Source organism: Chenopodium album, chromosome 8, assembly GCF_948465745.1.
Source record: "Chenopodium album chromosome 8, dcCheAlbu1.1, whole genome shotgun sequence".
Taxonomy (NCBI): domain Eukaryota; kingdom Viridiplantae; phylum Streptophyta; class Magnoliopsida; order Caryophyllales; family Amaranthaceae; genus Chenopodium; species Chenopodium album.
In genome coordinates, this window is record NC_137841.1 from 1093562 (window position 1) to 1113784 (window position 20223).

Consider the following 20223-nt stretch of genomic DNA (forward strand, 5'->3'; position numbering starts at 1 on the left):
CAAACCCAACCCAACCTCATTGACCATAATCGTTTGTATAATACTTCATATCATTCCATACATTGTGATTATTTTCCAACAAAAAAAAAGGGTAAAAAAAAGAGAGAATATCCTCGAAAAAGAGAGTAGTCCTAGAAAATTTCTCATAAACAAAAGCAAACCCAGCAGGCAGCAGCCATATCCTCTTCGTTTTCTGGATTGGCCCATTTCACTTTCAATCCTTTTCATCACATCAAATATCCACCAATTATTTTATTAATTCCTCATTTCTCAGAAGATAAACTGTAAATCTTTTTCTTAATTTTTTTTTTGTGTGTTAATTATTGTTTAATCTGCTTTTTTCGAGGGTATAATAATGATAGATTAATGGTACTTGTCCTATAAATCTATATACACTAATCTTTTCACTTTCTCTCTCCTAATTTCTGGACTTGATCAACATTTCTAGTAGTCAAGTAAGTAGTAATATACCCTAGTTTCATTTTCCAATTTTCAATTTTATATTTTTATAATAATTTTTTTGACTTTTTGTCTATTTTTCTAACTTTAATCAACTGGGGTCTGCATAATTCTGTAATTTTAAAGTATAATCAACTGGGATTTCCATAATTCTATTATTTTTAAGTTTAATTAGCTGGGTTTCTTTAATTCTGCAATGCTTGGAAATACCCAGTTATGATTTGCTTTAATGGAGGTTGTTTATGCTTAGATCAGTGAATTTTTCGTGTAATTTGATCTGGGTTTTCTGTTGTGGATCCAGTTTTGCTGAATTGTGTAATGGGTCGATTTGTTTTGTTGCTCATTCTTGTTTGAGATTGTAGCAGAAAATTATTGTTGCTTCCTAATTGTACTGAGTAATTCTTCTTGAAAAAGAGAATAATTGTGTTAGTTGCTGTAGAAATTTGGCAATTGGTTGAGTTCCGTGCATACTTGTGTTTCTTGATGTTTATAGTTGGCAGTTAGAAGAAAATTGAGTTTCTTGAGGTATTGGCATTTGGTCGAGTTCGGTGCATGTTTGTGTTTCTTGATGTAGATATTTGGCAATTGGTCCTCCAATTACTGTGTTTCTTGATGTAAAATTGTACATATTTGGCAATTGGTCGAGTTCAATACTCCCTTTATCCCTAAATTACATTCCTACTTCTAACATTTATTCCTCACATAATAGACAGAAGTATGAATGTAATTTAGGGACGGAGGGAGTACATGATTGTATTTCTTGACGTAGATGTTTGGCAATTGGGCTAATTACTGTGTTTCTTGATGTAATTTAACCTAAATGCTTTTGTTTTGGATAATTACGTGTAATTCTTGGAGCTCTTATCCAGATTTTGGCCTTCTGTTTTTTATTTTAATATTCCTCTACTTTGCCACAGGTGATACCTTATACTGAGTACTGAGAACTAGATGGTTCCGTAGTTGGTTTTAGGAGTTTTTTTGTGTTTGAAGTTTAAGAGTTTTTTTGTTTGGTTTCAGCTAAAAGATGGGTGTCTACCTTAGCACACCTAAGACTGAGAAATTCTCCGAGGATGGTGAAAACAGTAAGGTTAGATTTGGATTGTCTTCAATGCAAGGTTGGCGTACGACCATGGAAGATGCTGTGAGTAGCTTATCTTTTTAAATCTATTTTGTAATGAGCAATTTTAGTGTAAAGTTATACGAAGTATCTGCTATAAAGAGGTTTTGTATAGCTTATTGAAGAACTAAATGCATGAGTCTATGTGATGAATGGACACTATTTGCAATAACCTTATATTTCAAATGTACTTTATTTTAATTATTGTTGGTAGCATATAATGGAACACCTAACACACCAAATTTCTTATATTTGTTTTATCCTTGTATCACTATGGCTTCTAATATACATTTAACATATAGGAGTATATAATTTTTGACAGAGAATGTTTAACTTCCACTTACTATTGAGGATCAATTAGTCCTCTTACATTCAAAGAACAAATATAATAGTTTATGAGAGTATTGTTGCCAGGGTTTACCTGTTCATCATGGCCTTGCAGGCTATTACCCGTTTCCTAATTTAATTCACTATCAGTAACTTCTTCATTCTCATAAAGAAAATTGAAAAGTATTTTTCACATAGATAACAGGCTGCTTTCCTGAGTCTAGAGACTTCCACCCTGCTGCAAAATAGAGGTCTTGGCCCTAGTGGGAGGGATAGATTTATGTGGTGAAGTGGTAGAATTCACAAACAATGATACATACATTTTTCAATTAATTGGTTTGGAACCACATTAGTTCTGGGCAGAATATGCTGGCTGAGGAAGCACCTAAGTATTTAAGTCATGACCAACCAATGAATAAGCTTTAAAATTGGTAATACCTTGCTGTTCCTGCAGGCCACTATAAGGATCTTCAATCCAAATGCTAGAAGCTAAAGATTAACATCCATTTTTGTCGCCCTTATTTGCTTAGATGTGTTCTGAGTAGCATATAATGGAACACTATCACTAATAAACTACTTATTCTAGTCTATTATCAGCACTCAAATAGTGGTGAGGCAAGTTAGGCAGCTATATCCATACTAAAATCACCATTTTCTCATAGCCTAGGTGTCCATGGTTTAACAAGTATGGGTATTGAGAAGAAGATATGCTGTATTCAGTAAATCACTGCATTTTGTCATCCATAGATTGAAAGTGAACGACAAAATAACCTTCAACAAGAAGGAATACCTCTTATTTAGTAGAAAAGGCTCCAATTAGAAGCTATGAATGAAAAAGCTGCAACCTTAGGAGTCACACCTAGAACAAACAGAACAACGGAAGCATTCCGATTTTCAACCATCTTACCGAGCTCCTCTTAATTGCGCAAATTATCTTCACGTATTTCATCACAAGTGCCACAAAACCATGGGTAACTTCCTTTGATGCAGGTATGAATCCAGAATCCCTAAATAGATTGGACCAAGGATCTCTAGGAAGTTTTTTTTTTTGAAGTAGTATTCAATCCCTCTACTTCTCCAGTTCCTAGATTAAGCGTCTTACTGACCCTGTCCTGATTGCTGACTTTTAAGTTTTGATGTACTGCTGCACTTGACACTAAGGCCTGCAGTATCTTCTGAACCCATCCTCCCAAATTTAGAAGAAAGTCCCTACTACTTGATTCATATCATGAATAGCTTGTTCAGTATTGTTATTGATTGGTCCAACACTGGGGCAAACTGCTGGCCTCAACTCTACTTGACCCAAAATTGGGGTTAATCTAAGGTGCTCCTCATTTATTATCGGTTCAGCCATTGTTGCTAGTTGATTGCAAGATGGTGAATTATATGGTTGTTATACCTGAGCTGTTATTTTGCAGCTGGCTTCTTCTTTATCCTCATTAATGGAGGAGGTGCTTATATCACCCTAACCCAACCATTAGCAGGGGAGAAATTCTAAATTAATATAAGCCTGATAGAATGAGATTGCTTGAGCTGGAGATATTCTAAATTAATATTAGCCTGATCTAGTATAATGTAAACTTTTAAAAGAATGAGATTGCTTAAGCTATAGTCTGGTTCCAATTTTGCTATGGCACCTGTTCTTGTATAATCCCAGAATCCCTTTAGTAACCAATCTGATCTTGATTCTGTTCAATCATGCTTGTCTGTGAATCTGTGATACAAATGTGCTAAACTGATTGACATTAATACTGTCCTTTCCCCAGCCCCCCTGTTTCTCTTTGACTCTGTTTGTGTGTGTGTGTGTGGGGGGGGGGGGGGGGGGGGGGATCCTTAACAACCTAGTCTTACTAATTTCTGACTGGTTTCTGCACTGTGCAAGTTTGCGTAGTCCAGGCCCCAGGTTAATGGTTGACTCTAGCCATTTCTATTTGGGATGTAAATGTCTTAGCTGCAAGTGCTGCTAGGTTGATGACATTAAGGTATTTGGGTTTTGTTAAGTTTTATAAGAGAATGGTTTCCATAATAGATTATGGACACCCAAGTTTTTTTTCCCATCACATAGTAACTTGCCTATATTAACTTTTTGCAAAGCTGTATTGATTTGGGTGATTTAATTAACAACACGATGGGATAGATGGGTAGAGGGAGGTGATTGGGTCAATATGCATTTATTGCCAAAGAGGATTAGTGGACATTTAAATGAGATAAACTAAAAAAGAATGGACAACAATCGTTTTGGGATTGATGAAGGTTTTCTTCCTCTAATGAAGGACTGATTTTCTAGTAGAATGAGCTTTGAAATTTTCCTAAATAGCTAAATGTCCTTTTACTCATGCTGCGAAACAGCATATGTCAAGTAGTCTATTTGTAGACACATATCCTTATGGTTTTATCTTATCTTTGTGTCCATATTGTTACTTTTTAGTGATGTTTATAATTTTGCTACCTTGCTTGACGTGTCAAAAAATTGCAACCTCTGATTATACGTATGCCATCCCACTCTACTCTTTCAAGATTTAGCCCCTTAAATGTTCGAGCCCTTCGAGGTGTGAGTTTTTCTTATCATGAGGGGAATTAAAACTAGAGTAGTTGAGTATATGTAAGATCTCTGATACATGGCTTGTTTCTGGATCTCTCTATATCACTTCCACTTGAACTTCTTTTTCATCCTGAGATATTGCTTCTAAATAGTATTTGACTGAATTCGTAATCTGTTTTTCTAGCATGCTGCCTTTCCCGATCTGGATGATTCAACTTCATTCTTTGGCGTTTATGATGGTCATGGAGGTAAGTAGTTGAAGCTTATTCTATTTCTTTCAGGAGTTGTGCATGTTCGTATTATATATGTGGTTTATATCAACCTTGACCTCCTTGACATAAGAGTTAAGACTGTGTCGATTGTTGCAAGTTTACACTTGATTGTATATATTGATTGTTGACATTTACTATATTCATTGCCATAAGAGTTAATTTGTGTGGTTGGAACTGTGGTTGTGTTTGTTTTAAATTTTTAATAGGTTACATAGAAGATTCATATTATGAAATCATCTTGTTACTTATGTTATCATGAATCTTTGTGGAGGAATTATTTGCAAATTGTATGCTTGTACAATCTGTGATCAATGATTTGTGTTTGATGTAGATTAACCTGTTATTAGTTTGCATGGTATGATAAACCGACAATCCTTTCTAATTTTCTGCAAGCCCATTTGCTTTGATCCTGCTAGCTTTTTGCATTCATTGATCATTCTTTCCTTACAGGAAAATGTTGTTTGTGATGAATTATTAAAATGCCGTGATGATCTGAAATATTTACTCTTTTGTTACTTGACCCATAGCTCTTGACACAATATTTAAGGATTGGAGAGAGACAATGTAGTTTGTGCACATGGTTTACCTTATTATTCTTTGAAAGCAGATGAATTGCTGAACCCACATGCACTTACGAAGGGTAATTTAATGAATCTAACTACCAGAAGCTTACCAATATACTATGGGTCAAGTAATATGACATTTCCATTTTAGGATTGTTAGTCAAGTAAATAAAACAGAGGAAGTATTGATTATACATTGGCCTGTCACACAAAGACGAAAAGAAAAGCTCTTCAAATGTTCAAAATTATTTCAATACATTGCTAAACTGATTGTTGTAGTAAGCTGATCAGCGTCTTCAAAAATTATTACCATTTACCATGCAAGTTAGATTTTGATGTTATATCCTCACTTTTCTATTCTTTGGGGCTTGATCGTAGCACACTAATGTATTTGAAATCTGCTTAACTAGTTACTGACTTGCTGTACTTGGCGACCCTGTAGATGGATATTTCAGTCTTTCAGTTGCTAAATTTTCTTAGTATTAGCGAAATTTTAAAATCTTTTCACCAGTTCTCTCCCATGTCTCAGAAATTACATGACTGCAGATTCATTCATTGATATTATTTATTACCTTTTGGCTTATCATGTATGTCATATTTGAAGTTCTGTAACTTCTGTTCCTAAAAAGTTGATTATTTTGACGCTGCTTTTATTAGGTTCATGTTTGGTGAATTTGTTGTCATTTATTGAATTCAGTTCTCATGCAAATCTTCTATATCTGCAGGTAAGGTAGTAGCCAAGTTCTGTGCGAAATTCCTTCATCAACAAGTGCTTAAGAGTGAAGCATATTCTGCTGGAGACTTATCAACAGCTCTGCAAAAATCTTTCTTTAGGTGATTACATATTTACTTTGGGATTATGGACTTTAATATTATCTATTTTCCTTTGGTTTTGGTGGATCAAGGTTCTTTTTGAAAATTTGAGAAAGCCTCACGTATATGCTTTTGTAAATACAATTTTGCCTCTGGTCAGTGCCTTTAGGTCATTTGAAAAGTCTTGACAAAAGTAAACTGCATTAACATGCCAACATGGTATTATTGTTTGACAATTGATCAACATTGCTTAGTGCTCTATCTTATATCCTGCTTTACTGCTCACTTAGATTCTCATGTTTGCACTATTAGAAACATCTAGATTAATAATGTGCGTATATTGATTGGGATAGAAGGCTTTAATATCAGCAGTTTTGACTTCAAGTTTCCTGAACTATCTCCCCCCCCCCCCCCCCCCACCCCACCTACCCCCACCCCTGTGTGTGCCCAAGAGAATTTCACTTCTTTAGCACACTAGATGAAGAGGAAGATAACCTTCTTAAAGCATATGTAGTTTATATGACTCAATCTATGTGACTCAGATACCTCTTCACTATTTACTGGTCTAATTCATCTGCTTTACTTGCTCTGTTGGTGCTTTGATAATCAGAATGGATGAAATGATGCGTGGACAAAGAGGGTGGAGAGAGTTGGCTGTTCTGGGTGATAAAATAAACAAATTCACTGGAATGATAGAGGGGCTAATATGGTCTCCAAGAGCTGCTGATGGCAATGGGCATGATGATGATTGGGCCCATGAAGATGTGGGTACTTTTATTAGTTGACAAAAATAGTAGTTAAAAAGTATATATTAGTGTGTATATGTGATTTTGTTTCTGCTTCTATTCTTTTTTTTTTTTAGTATCTTGAGCTCTTAAGCATATTCCTGTTTTGAGCCACTGTTATCTTATTTAGTGAACAACTTGTTGATGTGGGGGAGTCATAGATTGGAGTTTCAACTTTTGTTCGTTTCTGATGAATTTTAATTATCATCATATGATCTTCTTTGGCTTGAAGCAATACAAGTTTTGTCTCGTGTGTTTTTCCTTTTTAAATTAATGGGTTTAAACAATTGGTTTGATCTGTTTGACATCTTCTTTGTTGATTTTAATCAATGTTTTAGTCAATGTTTTAGTGCATCGATTCTTCCATCCTTTTTTTTAGTGGAGTAACATTGTATTTCATTTATTGCTTTTACTGTTGCTAAAATGATGACTCAATTGTTTCTGTTATATTTTGTGGTTACTCAGGTCTCATACAGTCATACTTTTTCCTAGTCTTAACTGAAAATCAATGTTCAATAACTTGTGCCTACACCCCCCCCCCCCCCCCCCCCCCCCCCCCAAAAAAAAAAAAAAAAAAAAAAAAAAGCTACAAAGGATAAAGGTCCAGTGCTTAGGCAATGTAATAAAGCAACATCCCAGATGTGTGCTAAATCTAGTCCAAGGACTATAATCTGTGATCATAGGGTGCTTTCGCAACATTTGATTTTTTTTATCTATCAAAAGATATCCATGCTTCACAGATTGATGTGCTACTATATTGTTATTCTTGCTTTGACTTAGTTGGTATGTCAACCAGGGGCCTCATTCAGAATTTTCTGGTCCTACTTCTGGAAGCACTGCTTGTGTGGCTGTTATTAGGGGAAACCAACTTCTTGTGGCCAATGCTGGTGATTCCCGTTGTGTAATCTCCAGAAAGGGTCGGGTATATTTTGATGTTCCCACTTCTTGAGCAAACAAACTGGTATCCAAGAAGTATATCAGCACATAACTATCTGATATTCTGTAACTACGTGATTTATAACAAATCACAGTATAATTTTGGTTTCTTGATTTTGTCATCCTATACCATTCACAGGCTTATAATTTGTCTAGAGATCACAAACCTGAACTGGATGCTGAGAAGGAAAGAATAATAAGAGCTGGCGGGTTTATCCATGCAGGACGGGTAAATGGCAGTCTGAACCTTGCAAGAGCTATAGGTACTTAAGCTCATGCCTTTTTTTATTTTTTATATGTTGGAATTTTTTCTGCCCAATCTTTTTGGGAGATAACCTGTCAATTTCCTTGTACTGATATCAGATTATCAGAGATATGGTACTCCAGAGTCTTATAAGTTTCCTATTCTTCTTTAATGCTGATGAGTGGTACTTGAACCCAGAGGCGGACCTTCACTAGGGGACAAGGGGGTCGGGGTGGGGGGGGGGGGGAGGAGGGTTTGGATGTGATTGATGGTGTGGTTGGTTGGTTTCCTTTCTGTAAAAGTTGAAAATTTTAAATTTTGATGGAGATCATTTTCAAATTAAGAAAAGTAGTTTACAACTTCCTAGGTTAACTAAACAACAAACCGCAAATACTGCTGAGTTTGTTACGTGACAAACATAGAATTTAAGGTAGTGTTTGGATACAGAGAGGGTGGGATGGGATGTGGGCTAATAATTACAACTTTTAATCAATGTTTGTTTCAAATCCCTAATCCAAAGGCTGTTTAAGAGCATCTAATAATTGGGAACAATTCCAGATTTGAAATTCTTTGAACATCCAAACGCTAGATTTATCAAATTCTAGATTTTCAAATGAAATTTTTGTATCCAAAGAGGGCATAATGCTATTTAACTACTTCATAATAAGTGATCAACTCTGTCATTAAACAGTTTGTTTAGTTACCAGCTTGTGTGCTTTAGAGTTTAGTGTCACTTAGGTCGAGCTTGATTCTAGTTACTTAGCGTATTCAAACTGCAGTTGCAGTTGACCCAACCTAAAGCTTAAGTTAAGCTTACCTGCTACATCACAATCACACCTGTAGAGGTGATTGAAATACCTGGATAGAATATATTTTATATCAGAAATGAATTTTCGTTAATTATTAAAGTTGGTTCACTTGGACAGGTGACATGGAGTTCAAGCAAAATAAATTTCTTCCCGTTGAAAAGCAAATTGTAACAGCAAATCCAGACATTAATGCGGTTAGTATATCACTGCAATACGTTTATATTTGTAAATTGTAATTGTTATGTCTTCGTCTGGTTAGTTTCTCAAATATAACTAAGTTATGTCTGCCACCAGTTTTGTTTTGAATTGTCGTGTTCTCCTTTTATAGTTACAACTTACAAGTTCCAATCACCTATGAGCTCTGATAATCCCTCTTTTCTGTTCCTTCTCAATTTAGGTTGAACTTTGTGATGATGATGATTTTATGGTGCTAGCTTGTGATGGCATATGGTAAGCATTTCAAGCCTTCCCTTAATTTTTATGAGCTGTGGTTTACAAGTTAATCCTTTCATGCCACCCTGCAATGTAAATGGCCAGTTACTCTTCCTGCAATTATATGCTGTAACTAGTTCATGTTTGGTTTGGATTGGATGTAACCACATCTTAAGCAACTTCTCTTTTTATCATCCTCATTAAGTCCCTGTCTGATTGATATAAATTAATGCTTAATGTTGGTCAATTGATAAATTTACAACAGATAATGTGCTAGCTTTCACTTGGTGCATTGTTGCTTTATATTTTGTTTAAAATATACTCTATCTTATTTTCGGTTCCCTTACAATTCTTGCTATATGGTTACTGATTATTCTGTTGGTTGTTCAAAGGGACTGCATGTCAAGCCAGCAGCTTGTCGACTTTGTACATGAACAATTGAGCACAGTAAGTCAAAAACTGTTTGGCACAATTTTGTTTATAAATTCAAAATAATGTATTTTCCAATAATTTAAGTTTGGTTGCATGAGTTGCATCTTACATGATGCTCTAAATTCCATTACTACTCTTCAAGCAGTGACTCCTTTTACTCTTAACATAAATTAGAATTTCTGGAATGATAGATGCTGGAGATCTTTGTGAGTAACTTATTATGACAATGTGTCTGAACGGTGCAGGAAACTAAACTATCTGCAGTTTGCGAGAGAGTGATGGACAGGTGTTTGGCCCCTTCAACTGCTGGCGGAGAAGGCTGTGACAACATGACGATGATCCTGGTTCAGTTCAAGAAACCCATACAGCCAAATCCCCCTGCATCTACAAATGAGGAGCCATCACCATCCGAACAAGCCAGCCCGTGACTGAAGCTGATAATTCCAAACAAGAACCAGAACAGACTGAAGCAAGCTAATTTGATAAATCACATATAACATGCAGAATTGTTCGCTGTTAATTTTTCAGGTTGTTGTAAATGAAGCTGACTCAACATGAAGATATGACTCAACTGCTGGTAATATACATCTGTTCTACTATGGTGCATATAATGAAAAACTGGAGCTTAATAGGATGTACAGATTTTTGGTGTTAATCATGTTCTTTCCAGGATTAGGAAAATATGCAGACTATTTATTGACGCTGATTACTACATAATGTCTTCTTGTTTGTGGTTATTCTCTCTTATCTCTTTTTTCTGCTGTTTTTTCAATGATATAAATATAGTAATAACCCGTCAAAGTGTCCAAGTGGTAGACTTGACGTTTTAGGAAGACTTCCATGAATAAAATGTCGAGCATTCATACTCGTGTTGTGGCATTGAGGATCTCATGGGGTACCTATGATGAAATGAATAACTAGAGTGTAGCATGGGTTATACAGAGTAAAGAAGGAAGAAGAAACACCACAAAATTCTCGACTTAGACCTAGTCAGTTAAACCTGTGCTAGCGATAACTGAAGATCAAACTTCTACACCATTTTTCTATGGACTATGTCGCCATATAACAACCCAAGGAATGTTGAATTATCATTCAAATTTTTGTGTACCTTTTCCAAAATTGAGTAAACCATAAATTGATATACTTGCATAAGAATCAACAAGTTAACCCAATTTGTAAACTCATGCTTCCCTTATCTGTCTCACCGAATAGAATCGAATCCTCATTCTAATTCGCCTCACCCAATAAGAATCAAATTCTCATCCTAGGGTGGAAATTGAGGGATCTTATTTTTTATATTTTGAGATAAACTTTTCAAAAATGGTGTTGTAGTACAACTATAATGAAGTTTAGATGCCCAAGTATGTAGATTTATACCTCTTTTTTCCATTTGCATTTCTTCAATAAAATTTCATTAACTTTAATCATTCATCCTCACTAATATTTGACTTTGATGTTGGACAATGCACAATGTTAACTTCACAATTTTTTCTCTATTGATATATTTGATTATTCGTCAGTAACATAATATAATTCATATAGAGTTGATGCTATGGAAACATATGATGGGACTAATTTGACAACTTGATATTCAATTCATTTCAAATTGATCACAACTCTTTTTATTCGTTTAAGATGAATTTGAACAATTCCTTGTTGAGAAATGATCCAGTTATATCAAATTGCTCATTGGATTCCACTTTATATTACAAAATCTCACTCCTTTATATCACACAATAATAAAAATAAAATAAAATCTCCGTGAAATATGTCTAGGCTACATTTAGTCAACAATACTTATATACACCCGGATGTACATAGAGGTAAGTTCACCCCCTCGTACATTATTTTTTAGCTTATTACATACTTTATCATTTTATAGGTTAGCATACATTAAGATCAATATTTAGTCAAATCAAATGATGATCTGATCAAATCAAATTATCAGATAATAAGGTGAATTATACGAACCATAGTTATTATAGTGCCACTTCATGGCTTAAAACATTACTTAATAAGGTGAAGTATACAAGTATTTTTTTTTTTTTTTTTAATCTTAAAAATATGTGCAACAAACCACTACTAGAATACTCGGTAGTATATTTAATTCAAACTAGCATGAAATTATAAGTGTTGTAATAAAAATAAGAATAAAAAAAAATTGAGGGACTAGGGAGGCAACTAATGATCAGTTCCTTTTTTGCATCAAAAAAAAAATGACTAGTTCCTTTTCGTTACATTTTGATCAGAATCATGCAGTTCAGTTCAAGCTAAAGTAGTTTAATTAAGTAAATTAAATTAATTCCATAAAAGTCAAAACATAGAATTGCAAAATTGAGTTCCTCAAACAGTCAAAGACTCATAATAGTTTGTACTTTGTACTCTGTATTAAAGAAATAAAGAATACACGATTTGAGTGTTGGACCCACAACATTATACATGCATTGAGAACAACAAAACTACAAAAGGCAACTGATAAAAATGTCATAGTTTTTGGTGCATACAAAAAGTTCGTTTTTTTTTTTTTTTTTTTTTTGGGATGTTGCAATTTTATTTTATTCGATTCTTTTTATTTCATTCCAAAAACAATTAAACTTTATTCGATTCTTTATTTTTATTTTTATTTTTATTTTATTTTATTGGGTGTATACTGCAATTAATTCTCAATTAAACTTTCTAAAAAAAAAAAAAAAAAACTCAATTAAACTCTTCACTTCCTCAGTTTATCTCATTCACTCTGTTTCTCTTTCCTTAATAATTTCCTCTGTCATTTCCCCCAAATTAATTCATAATAATTCAATTTCTCAGGAAAAAAAAACCCAATTCAATTTCATCTTCTCTCACATTCTTGTTTGATCATAATTTTCCAATGACAGGTTAGTTTTTGTAAATCAATTATTGAATTGAATTTGTTAAACCCCAAAAAACCCAGATTCCCAAATTTTTAATTTTTTATCTGTTCTTGATGATTTATTTGCTAACCCCATTAAATTAAGAACTAAAAAATCCCAGAAATTTGCTAAAACCCCAAAAACATAAAGAATTAAGCTTTTCTTGATAATTTGCTAAACCCCAAATTAAACAGAAATTAGCAACAACAAAATAATTTAAGCTTTGTGACAATTTGCTAAACCCCTGTTAAAATCTTAATAGTTCAAGCTTTTTTATATAATTTTCTTATCAATAATGTGTTTTTTTAGGGGAAATTCCAGTGAAGAATGAAGAAGATAATGGCGGGAAGAATTCATTGTTAATGGATGCAATAGAACTAGAGATAGATAAGGAGAAGAAGAAGATTAGGGAAGAGATCATTGCTGCTGAGATCATTCGACGTCGAAAACTCGAAGCCGAGGTTAGAATGGAGCTTATGATGGAGGAAGAAATCATGGGTATGAGGCGTTTTTATAGGGATTCTAATTGTGTTGATCCTTATATGTTAATGAATTATCCATCAGGGTTTTCAGGTTTTCGAGGCGGATCATCTTATTTGCATAATAATTTGCTTAATGTAGGGAATTCTGTTGATGAAATTGGGCAGAAAATGAATTTGGTTGGTGGAATTGATGATGATTCATTGCAAATTAAGAGTAATGTGTTTAATGATGATCATGTTGCAAGTTTGGTTGGTGCTCAATTTGCAGGAAAATCTATGGCTGATTTTGGTGGGAATGAACAGCAAGTGTTGGGTCAGGTGAAATTTTGTTACCATTGTGACTAATTTTGATTTGTTTGTTGCTCGAAATCGTGGAATGTTGTTGTTAATCAATTGTACTCTTTGTTTTTGTTGCATTGTTGATTGTTGATTGTTGATTGTTGTTGGCTTCTATATGATGTGGTAATATGATTCTTTCTGGCTAAGTACTATGAGGATTGAATTGTCGTAATGTTGTAGCTCTTGCCTTTCGAGGGGTAGGGGGGGGGGGGGGTTGCAAGTAGAGTAAGCATCATGCATGTTGTTGACTTTGACATGTAACAATAAATCTATCTCCGAGATAAATTTCCATTCTCAATGGCAGTTTTATGTTTTGTTTATGTGTGTGTGTGTGTGTGTTGAGGGGGGGGGGGGGGGGGGGGGGGGAGGGAGGTGTTAATGAGATTTCTTAAAGCATATTGGGAAGTTGTTTAAAAAAGATTGCTTGATTTTGGATGAAATGATTCTATCCGGAGACTGAACAAGAATTCCTTGCATGTTGAGTTGTTGACTTGGTCAGATCATAAGCTATTAAGCTGTGTTAGACTGTTAGGACTTCTTAGTTCTTACGAAGTATTTCTTAACATGAGCATTAAGAAAGCTTATTGAATTACATTTTTGTGCAAATGGCAATGTTGATTTTGTGGTCTATTTTATTGGAAGTTAACACCCATGTATACAAGCTTGTGTTTTTGAGATATTTCACTGATTTTCTAGAGCTACGGCTTTTTAGATGATCTTTGTTGGCAGTGATTTTTTTTGGAGGTGTTTCATAATGATTAAGTACTTCATTGTTAACGAGTATGCACTTCTACTATGTCAAACCCAAAACTCATATGCTTATGCAGCAGGATGGCACAAGATCTCAACTTTTGTGGCCATTCTTGTTTATTAATATGTTTAATAGGTCTGAACTTCTCTTTCTTTCAGTCCTTAATGTTCCGTTATGGTGGCTGACTGGCTGGTGAGAATAGATTGCTGTTTAGCAGTATCTTATTTGTGCTGTCATATATTTGGTTACCTACTGTTATAGCTAATTGATTGATCTTGATTCTCTCCTCATAGCCCCATCAATTTACATTTTGTGTAAGTCGTTGACATTTGACAAATTTGTGTTCTTTATCATCATTCTGCAGGCTATGCCTAGTTCAGGCATCTCTGGCATGAAAAGGAAAGCTGAAACATCAGTAGCAGGAAGTGATGAAGAGACGGCTTCTGTTGCGAGTAAGGACTTGCAGAAGAAAAAATGGAATTGCTCCTTGTGTGGAGTTTCTGCTACATCAGCAGGAGGGTTGAATCTGCATTTACATGGGAAGAAGCACAAAGCAAAGGAAGCTGTGACTAAATCTGGTGACACAGCCAGCATTAATAGCACTGAAAATAATTCCGTTGAAAATTCAAGGCAGCCTATGGAGCAAGCATTGAAAAGCTTGGCACAGTTTGAGGAGGAAGAGCAAAACCAAGAACAACCAATGGAGGAAGAAAAAACCAAAGTTCAGTCGATGGAGGAAGAAAAAATCAATGTGCAGCCGATGGAGGAAGAGAAGAGCCAAGTTACCAAGAAATGGGAGTGCTCTTTGTGTCAAATATCTGCTACTTCCGAAATACTCCTACATAGTCATCTCCAAGGAAAGAAGCACAAAGCGAAGGAGGCTAGGCTTGGAGTTAGTCAAGGAATGCGCACTGAAACAGCTAAGGGAAAGAATGAGAACATACACAAATGGTACTGTTCATTATGCCAAGTATCGGCTGCATCAGAGAAAAACTTGAATGATCATTATAAAGGAAAAAAACACAAGGCTAAGGCAGGGTTGGCTCATCAAGAGGATGGTAATGGGGATTCTGATTCAGTTTTCAGAGAAAAGAGCTTGGAAAGCGAGGAGGGCCTCAATAATGAAGAAGTAACTAATGAAAGTATGAAGCCAGGCAAAAGCCAAGCAAGTGAGCAAGAAATAGTCAACACACTGAACACTGTAAAGATCGGAAAAGATAGGGATAAAGCAGAGACAGAAGAATTGAAGAAAAGTGGTTATAGTCAGGAGATGAATGGGAAACCTGTGAAGTTATGGCACTGCAAGATGTGCAATGAAGGAACTTACGATGAAGCAACAATGGCTAATCACAGAAAGAGTAGTAAACACATGAAATTACTACGAGAGATTGGCGGTGGTCTCATAGTTGTGTCAAATGTGCCGAAGGAAGCAGTAGAAGGTGAGCAAGGCTCCCAAGATGCAGCAGTAGAATGTTGAGCTATATGAGAACAAAAATTGATCTGACAATTGAAAGCTGGTGAATTGGTGAACTAAATAGCACAAAAGGCTAATCTAAGGTTGTTAGATTTATCTTCTCAGTACATTTGCTCTTTTTTTTTTCTTTTTTTTTTTTTTTTTATTTTATTTTATTTTTTTTTTTTTTATGTTATGTAGAATTTAGCAAAGGTTTACCTTTGGCCACGGAAATATGCTTCCATTTCACGGCAATTGACACTTCTAACTAGTTAATAAGAAGTAATCAAAAGAAATGCAGTTGGTTAGAAATTAATCATCTTCTTGCTATTTGTTGAGATACCACTTATAATTACTAGCCTAGTAATCCATACCATGATTCCATAGTCAGGGACAGAGGTATGGTGTATGATACAGGTTCAAGTGAACGCACTTGTTTATCGAATGATAGCCAAGACAGACCCATTTAATGACACAGGTTACCTCCGGCACTGTCAATATTTGGGTGTGCATACATTACTCAACCATCTGAAACACCCGAATCTGAAACAATTGAGCATTATATTCTGCACTTGATCATTCTCCTCTTTTAGGTATGATGTCGTCATTAAAAGGATCCTACAATCATATTCATTCATACAGTATGTGTACTGTAAGGGATGAAAGATCAGGGGCGTCGTGGCAAGGGAAAAGGGGATCTTTGGCACTTTGCCTCCGAGTTGGTGCAACCGTGCAAGTAAATATCGTAGGATCCTACTAATGTGAAGCTTCACAGTAACAAAGCTAAAATAACTCAAGTAGACAATTTGGGCAAATTTTCCCATAACCACTGCAACCTAAAGCTAGACAGGTGAAACCTGAGATTACTAGTGTCAATGACCTTAAAACACTTCCAAATCCCAGTAATCATTCACAATTCCAAATCATGCTGTGAAGAGTAGATCACATACTATCACATTTGCTTATGCAACCATCAGTATACCATTATGCAACCGAGTATGCAGCTCGACATTGTAGATACAAAAACAGAATAAATGAAGAGAAAACACTGTAAGATCTATTAATCTGTTAGAATGCTGTGCTAAACACTACAGCGTAAAGGGTAAGTAGTCATCGCAACCTGAAAGGTATAGAAAAGCATGAAAGAAGTGATCAAGATTCATGACAAACAAACTACGTAGTAATACAATTTGGCAACCACTTACCATATCAACTTCCTTTTATATACTTTTATTTATAAGCTCAAATACATACGGTGCCAAGAAATTAACATTTCCATGGAGGCGCATGTTTTACTCTACATGTATTTTTAGAAAATAAACTACTGGTAGAAGAAAAGAATGATTCACTAATACAAGATCAAATAAGGTCCTCTGCACAAATTGTAAGTACTTCTCAGCGACGGTGATAAGCTTAAACCTTCAACGCTAATGGGTCTTGCCAAGAAATTTTCCTTTTCTCAGCTCTTTTGCCATTAGGAAACAAATCCTTAGGCTTCTTCCCCACTTTCACTGATGGAAAACCCACCTCCTCTTTAGCAAGAGTAGCCTGCATTACAATAGAAAGCACAAATCAGGCATCATAATGTGCCCCAAAACATCCTGCCGCATATCCAATAGACCAATATGCCGATCACAGAGAGATCACCAAAAAGAAATCCAAGAAACTTACCGAATTCCATATAGAACCTATTGCCAGTTGTGAATTTGGCAAAGCTGGATCACTAGTACTAGCATGTCTTCCACTTGTTCCTACTTCGTTATTAGCATGAGTTTTTTGGGACTGAACAAAATCTTGCTGATGTTCTGGATTTTGTGATTGCATCTTCAACAGGAGGTTGCGTCTCCGCCTCAGGAATCTGAATTCAAATGAAATATAATAGTAATAGTTAGTTTGGGAACCTTGATAGTGAGGGAAGTCTATGGAAAAGTAACAAAGTGCAAAATCATATAGTAGTTCTGACATCAGTATAATCGTTCATTTGTGAGAACCATTACCAGGATTGCTTATCCACCATCCACACATATTTCTAAAAAGAAAAGGTGATTGCCAAACAAGCACTTGTTTAACACAAAATTACCTGACTTCATCCAAAAGGGTCTCTTTCTTTTCCTTTGTTTCCTTCAGCTTACGCTTCTTTGTTACAAATTCCTATACAAAGAAAACAATGAACTAGTTAGTTGATTCATCTAAACCAACAAAACCAAGAAAATCTTTAAATAATCTCAAAGATTATATAAATATCCCCACACTTTACTCCAACACTAATAAGTCAGCACTTTCCTTGACAAAACTAGATTCTTGCTGATATGAAATCCACACAAAATTTCACAATTTACTAAGCATAAAAACCCAAAGACAATAATAAGCATAATCAACAAAGTAAAATCAACACATCATCTTTCAACTTTCAAGAATTACCACCATCCTCCAAATTATAAGCATGATAAACCGAGTTAAACTCATATTGAATCAAACCATATATAATTCAACTGCAATTAACTAGCATAAATCAAACCCTATACAATTCAACAGAAATTAAATCAAATTGAATCTAAATCTTGAAAATTCAACTATGATCAAACCCAAATTATATCACATCCCCTAAAATTTGACTGTAATTTACTCAAATTGTATCATACATAGTGTCGTACCCTACAAAATCCAACTGTGATCAACTTATATTTCACCAAACCCAACAAATTTCAACTGTGATCAAACAAATTTAAATCAATCCGAATGCAATTAATTTGTAAGTTTCAACACAGATCAAAATTAACCACATAATCATACTAATATAAACTCCACAAAATCAGAAAGAAAAATAATCAAGAAAATCACATAATCCAAGCAAAATTAGAACATAATACAGAAAAAAGGACAAACCTTTTGCAAGACCAAGTAATCTTGTAACAAAGACTGATGCTTTACCCTGATTATAGCCTCCTGATCACCAGATGAACTTGATCGACGAGAATCCATGAAAACAAAAAATAAAAACTAAAAAAATACCCTTTTGATCCTTTTCCTCAAAATCAAATACCCATCCACCCAAATCAACAAAAATCCCCAAAATAAGAAACCCTAATCAGAAAAACAGAACAAACCCTTTTGCTCAAAAATCAAATATCCATCAACCCAAATCCACAGAAATCAACAAAATCCCCAAAATTCAACAAACCCTAATAAGAATTACAGAATCAAATACCCACCAACCCAAATCAACAGAAACCCCCAAAATCAAGAAACCCAAATCAGAACAAACCCTAAAAAATTGAAGAAAAAGACAGAGAGGAGAGAGATAAGATTTAATGAGAGAGAAAAGGAAAGAATAGAAGAGAAAGGAGGGTATTAGATGAGAGAGAAAGAGGAAGGGTTAGCGTGAAAAGGGATAGTAATAAGGCAGGCAAGAAGGCTGAAGTTTCTTCACTTTCTGTGGAACATTGAATGGCAAGAGATGTGAAAACCCCAAAAAGGGCCCCCACCCCACTCCCCACCTCACCTCTCACCTCATCATCCTCACAAAACAAGGAATTTTGGAATTGGAAATGAGAGTTGGTGGTTTGTGATGAACATGGAAAACTTTGATGGAAAAAATCCCTGAAACAAAGGGTATTTCTGGCATTAAAGTTTTCATCTTTGACAGAGAGAGGAGAGAGAATACAAAATAATGCTTTCTTTCTATCTTTGTTTGGAGGACATTAGAAGAAAGCCATGATTTTTCCACCCCTTTCCATAAAAATCCCTTCTTTCTTTTTTTTTTTTTTCTTTTTCCCCTGCTTCCAACATTTTCTTCTTTCAATTTTCCCCTAATTTTGTAAAATAGGTAGATATAATATGGTGGACTTGGAAATTACAAAAATAAAAATAAAAAAAAAATAAAGGAAAAAGAAAAAAGAAGGTAGAAGATAAAATGGGGAAAAGTTGTATTTTTATGGATGGTTGCCAAAAATGCATGACTTGTTATCTTCCTGGTTTGAAGGGGGCCATAAAAAAATAGGGGCAAAGCTTTGAATGTTGTACACTTGTATTCTTTGTGGTGTGAGATTTGGTATGGTGGCCTGGTGCTGGTAATGTTATTTTATCAAAGCAACTACATTTGGTTGTGCTTTTACTAAAATGCCCTTTTGTGACATGTTTGGTTGTGGGGTCCATTTTGTGAATGAACTAATCAACAAGGAAAATGGTGCATCGTACATTCATGGTGTGAATTTTGTGTTGTGCACTCATTCTCAAATTTTATTTGTTTTGTGTGTGTGTGTGTGTTTTTTTTTTTTTTTTTTTTTTTGGCTTATGTGTTTTTTTTTTAATAAAGTTTTAGACTCTATATAAGGTCTAAAAAGAACACATTTGACTATAGATTTATACGGCTTAATATACTTTTTTTTGTGTTGATTTACTAGCTTTATCTTTATGATTGATTAATATAATATATATCAAGGGTTAAAAATTAATTTAAAAAAATTCTCATGTTATTAAAAGGGGTAGCAAAGTACTTTCACGTTGATGACCTATATATTCGAACACGTAAGACAAAATATTACAAACGGTGTTTGTACAAACCTACCCAAAAAAT

The 20223-nt window shown here is 34.8% G+C and overlaps 3 protein-coding genes across 7 annotated transcripts; 2 read left to right on the forward strand and 1 right to left on the reverse strand.

Moving 5' to 3' along the window:
• The first annotated feature begins 95 nt into the window (after window positions 1-95).
• LOC145641526 (putative protein phosphatase 2C 60) lies at window positions 96-10477 on the forward strand. Of its 2 annotated transcripts, none has more exons than XM_081692348.1 (11): window positions 96-284; window positions 1477-1600; window positions 4630-4693; window positions 6006-6114; window positions 6704-6857; window positions 7675-7800; window positions 7954-8077; window positions 8985-9061; window positions 9265-9317; window positions 9692-9746; window positions 9977-10477. In XM_081692348.1, exons 2-11 carry the CDS (start codon window positions 1484-1486, stop codon window positions 10157-10159), a joined length of 1062 nt encoding a protein of 353 aa, XP_081548474.1. In that variant the 5' UTR covers window positions 96-284; window positions 1477-1483; the 3' UTR covers window positions 10160-10477. The 2 variants fall into 2 exon arrangements, with proteins under 2 accessions (XP_081548474.1, XP_081548473.1); XM_081692347.1 differs by lacking the exon at window positions 96-284 and adding an exon at window positions 291-455.
• A 1989-nt stretch (window positions 10478-12466) lies between these two features.
• Window positions 12467-16038, forward strand: LOC145555584 (uncharacterized). 4 transcript variants are annotated; one of them, XM_081617323.1, is made up of 4 exons: window positions 12467-12607; window positions 12932-13120; window positions 13373-13422; window positions 14559-16036. In XM_081617323.1, exons 1-4 carry the CDS (start codon window positions 12601-12603, stop codon window positions 15669-15671), a joined length of 1359 nt encoding a protein of 452 aa, XP_081473449.1. In that variant the 5' UTR covers window positions 12467-12600; the 3' UTR covers window positions 15672-16036. The 4 variants fall into 4 exon arrangements, with proteins under 4 accessions (XP_081473449.1, XP_081473448.1, XP_081473446.1 ...); XM_081617322.1 differs by having other exon boundaries at window positions 13244-13422; window positions 14559-16034; XM_081617320.1 differs by having other exon boundaries at window positions 12932-13422; window positions 14559-16037.
• An 810-nt stretch (window positions 16039-16848) lies between these two features.
• Window positions 16849-19635, reverse strand: LOC145641527 (uncharacterized). The gene is made up of 4 exons (XM_081692349.1): window positions 18534-19635; window positions 17728-17798; window positions 17319-17505; window positions 16849-17195 (listed from the first exon to the last, which is right to left on the reverse strand). The coding sequence occupies exons 1-4, from the start codon at window positions 18627-18629 to the stop codon at window positions 17061-17063; spliced, it is 489 nt and encodes a 162-aa protein (XP_081548475.1). The 5' UTR covers window positions 18630-19635; the 3' UTR covers window positions 16849-17060.
• Window positions 19636-20223: the final 588 nt, after the last annotated feature.

Excerpts from the sequence above, each read along its gene's own strand:
- LOC145555584 (XM_081617320.1), top strand. Across the intron at positions 13,423-14,558 it reads AACAGCAAGTGTTGGGTCAG|GCTATGCCTAGTTCAGGCAT; the intron begins GTGAAATTTTGT and ends ATCATTCTGCAG.
- LOC145641526 (XM_081692348.1), top strand. The coding sequence starts at position 1,484 with ATGGGTGTCTACCTTAGCACACCTAAGACTGAGAAATTCTCCGAGGAT. Across the intron at positions 6,115-6,703 it reads CTGCAAAAATCTTTCTTTAG|AATGGATGAAATGATGCGTG; the intron begins GTGATTACATAT and ends TTTGATAATCAG. Across the intron at positions 6,858-7,674 it reads ATGATTGGGCCCATGAAGAT|GGGCCTCATTCAGAATTTTC; the intron begins GTGGGTACTTTT and ends TATGTCAACCAG.
- LOC145641527 (XM_081692349.1), bottom strand. The coding sequence starts at position 18,629 with ATGGATTCTCGTCGATCAAGTTCATCTGGTGATCAGGAGGCTATAATC. Across the intron at positions 17,799-18,533 it reads ATTACTTGGTCTTGCAAAAG|GAATTTGTAACAAAGAAGCG; the intron begins GTTTGTCCTTTT and ends TTCTTTGTATAG. Across the intron at positions 17,196-17,318 it reads TAGGTTCTATATGGAATTCG|GCTACTCTTGCTAAAGAGGA; the intron begins GTAAGTTTCTTG and ends ATTGTAATGCAG.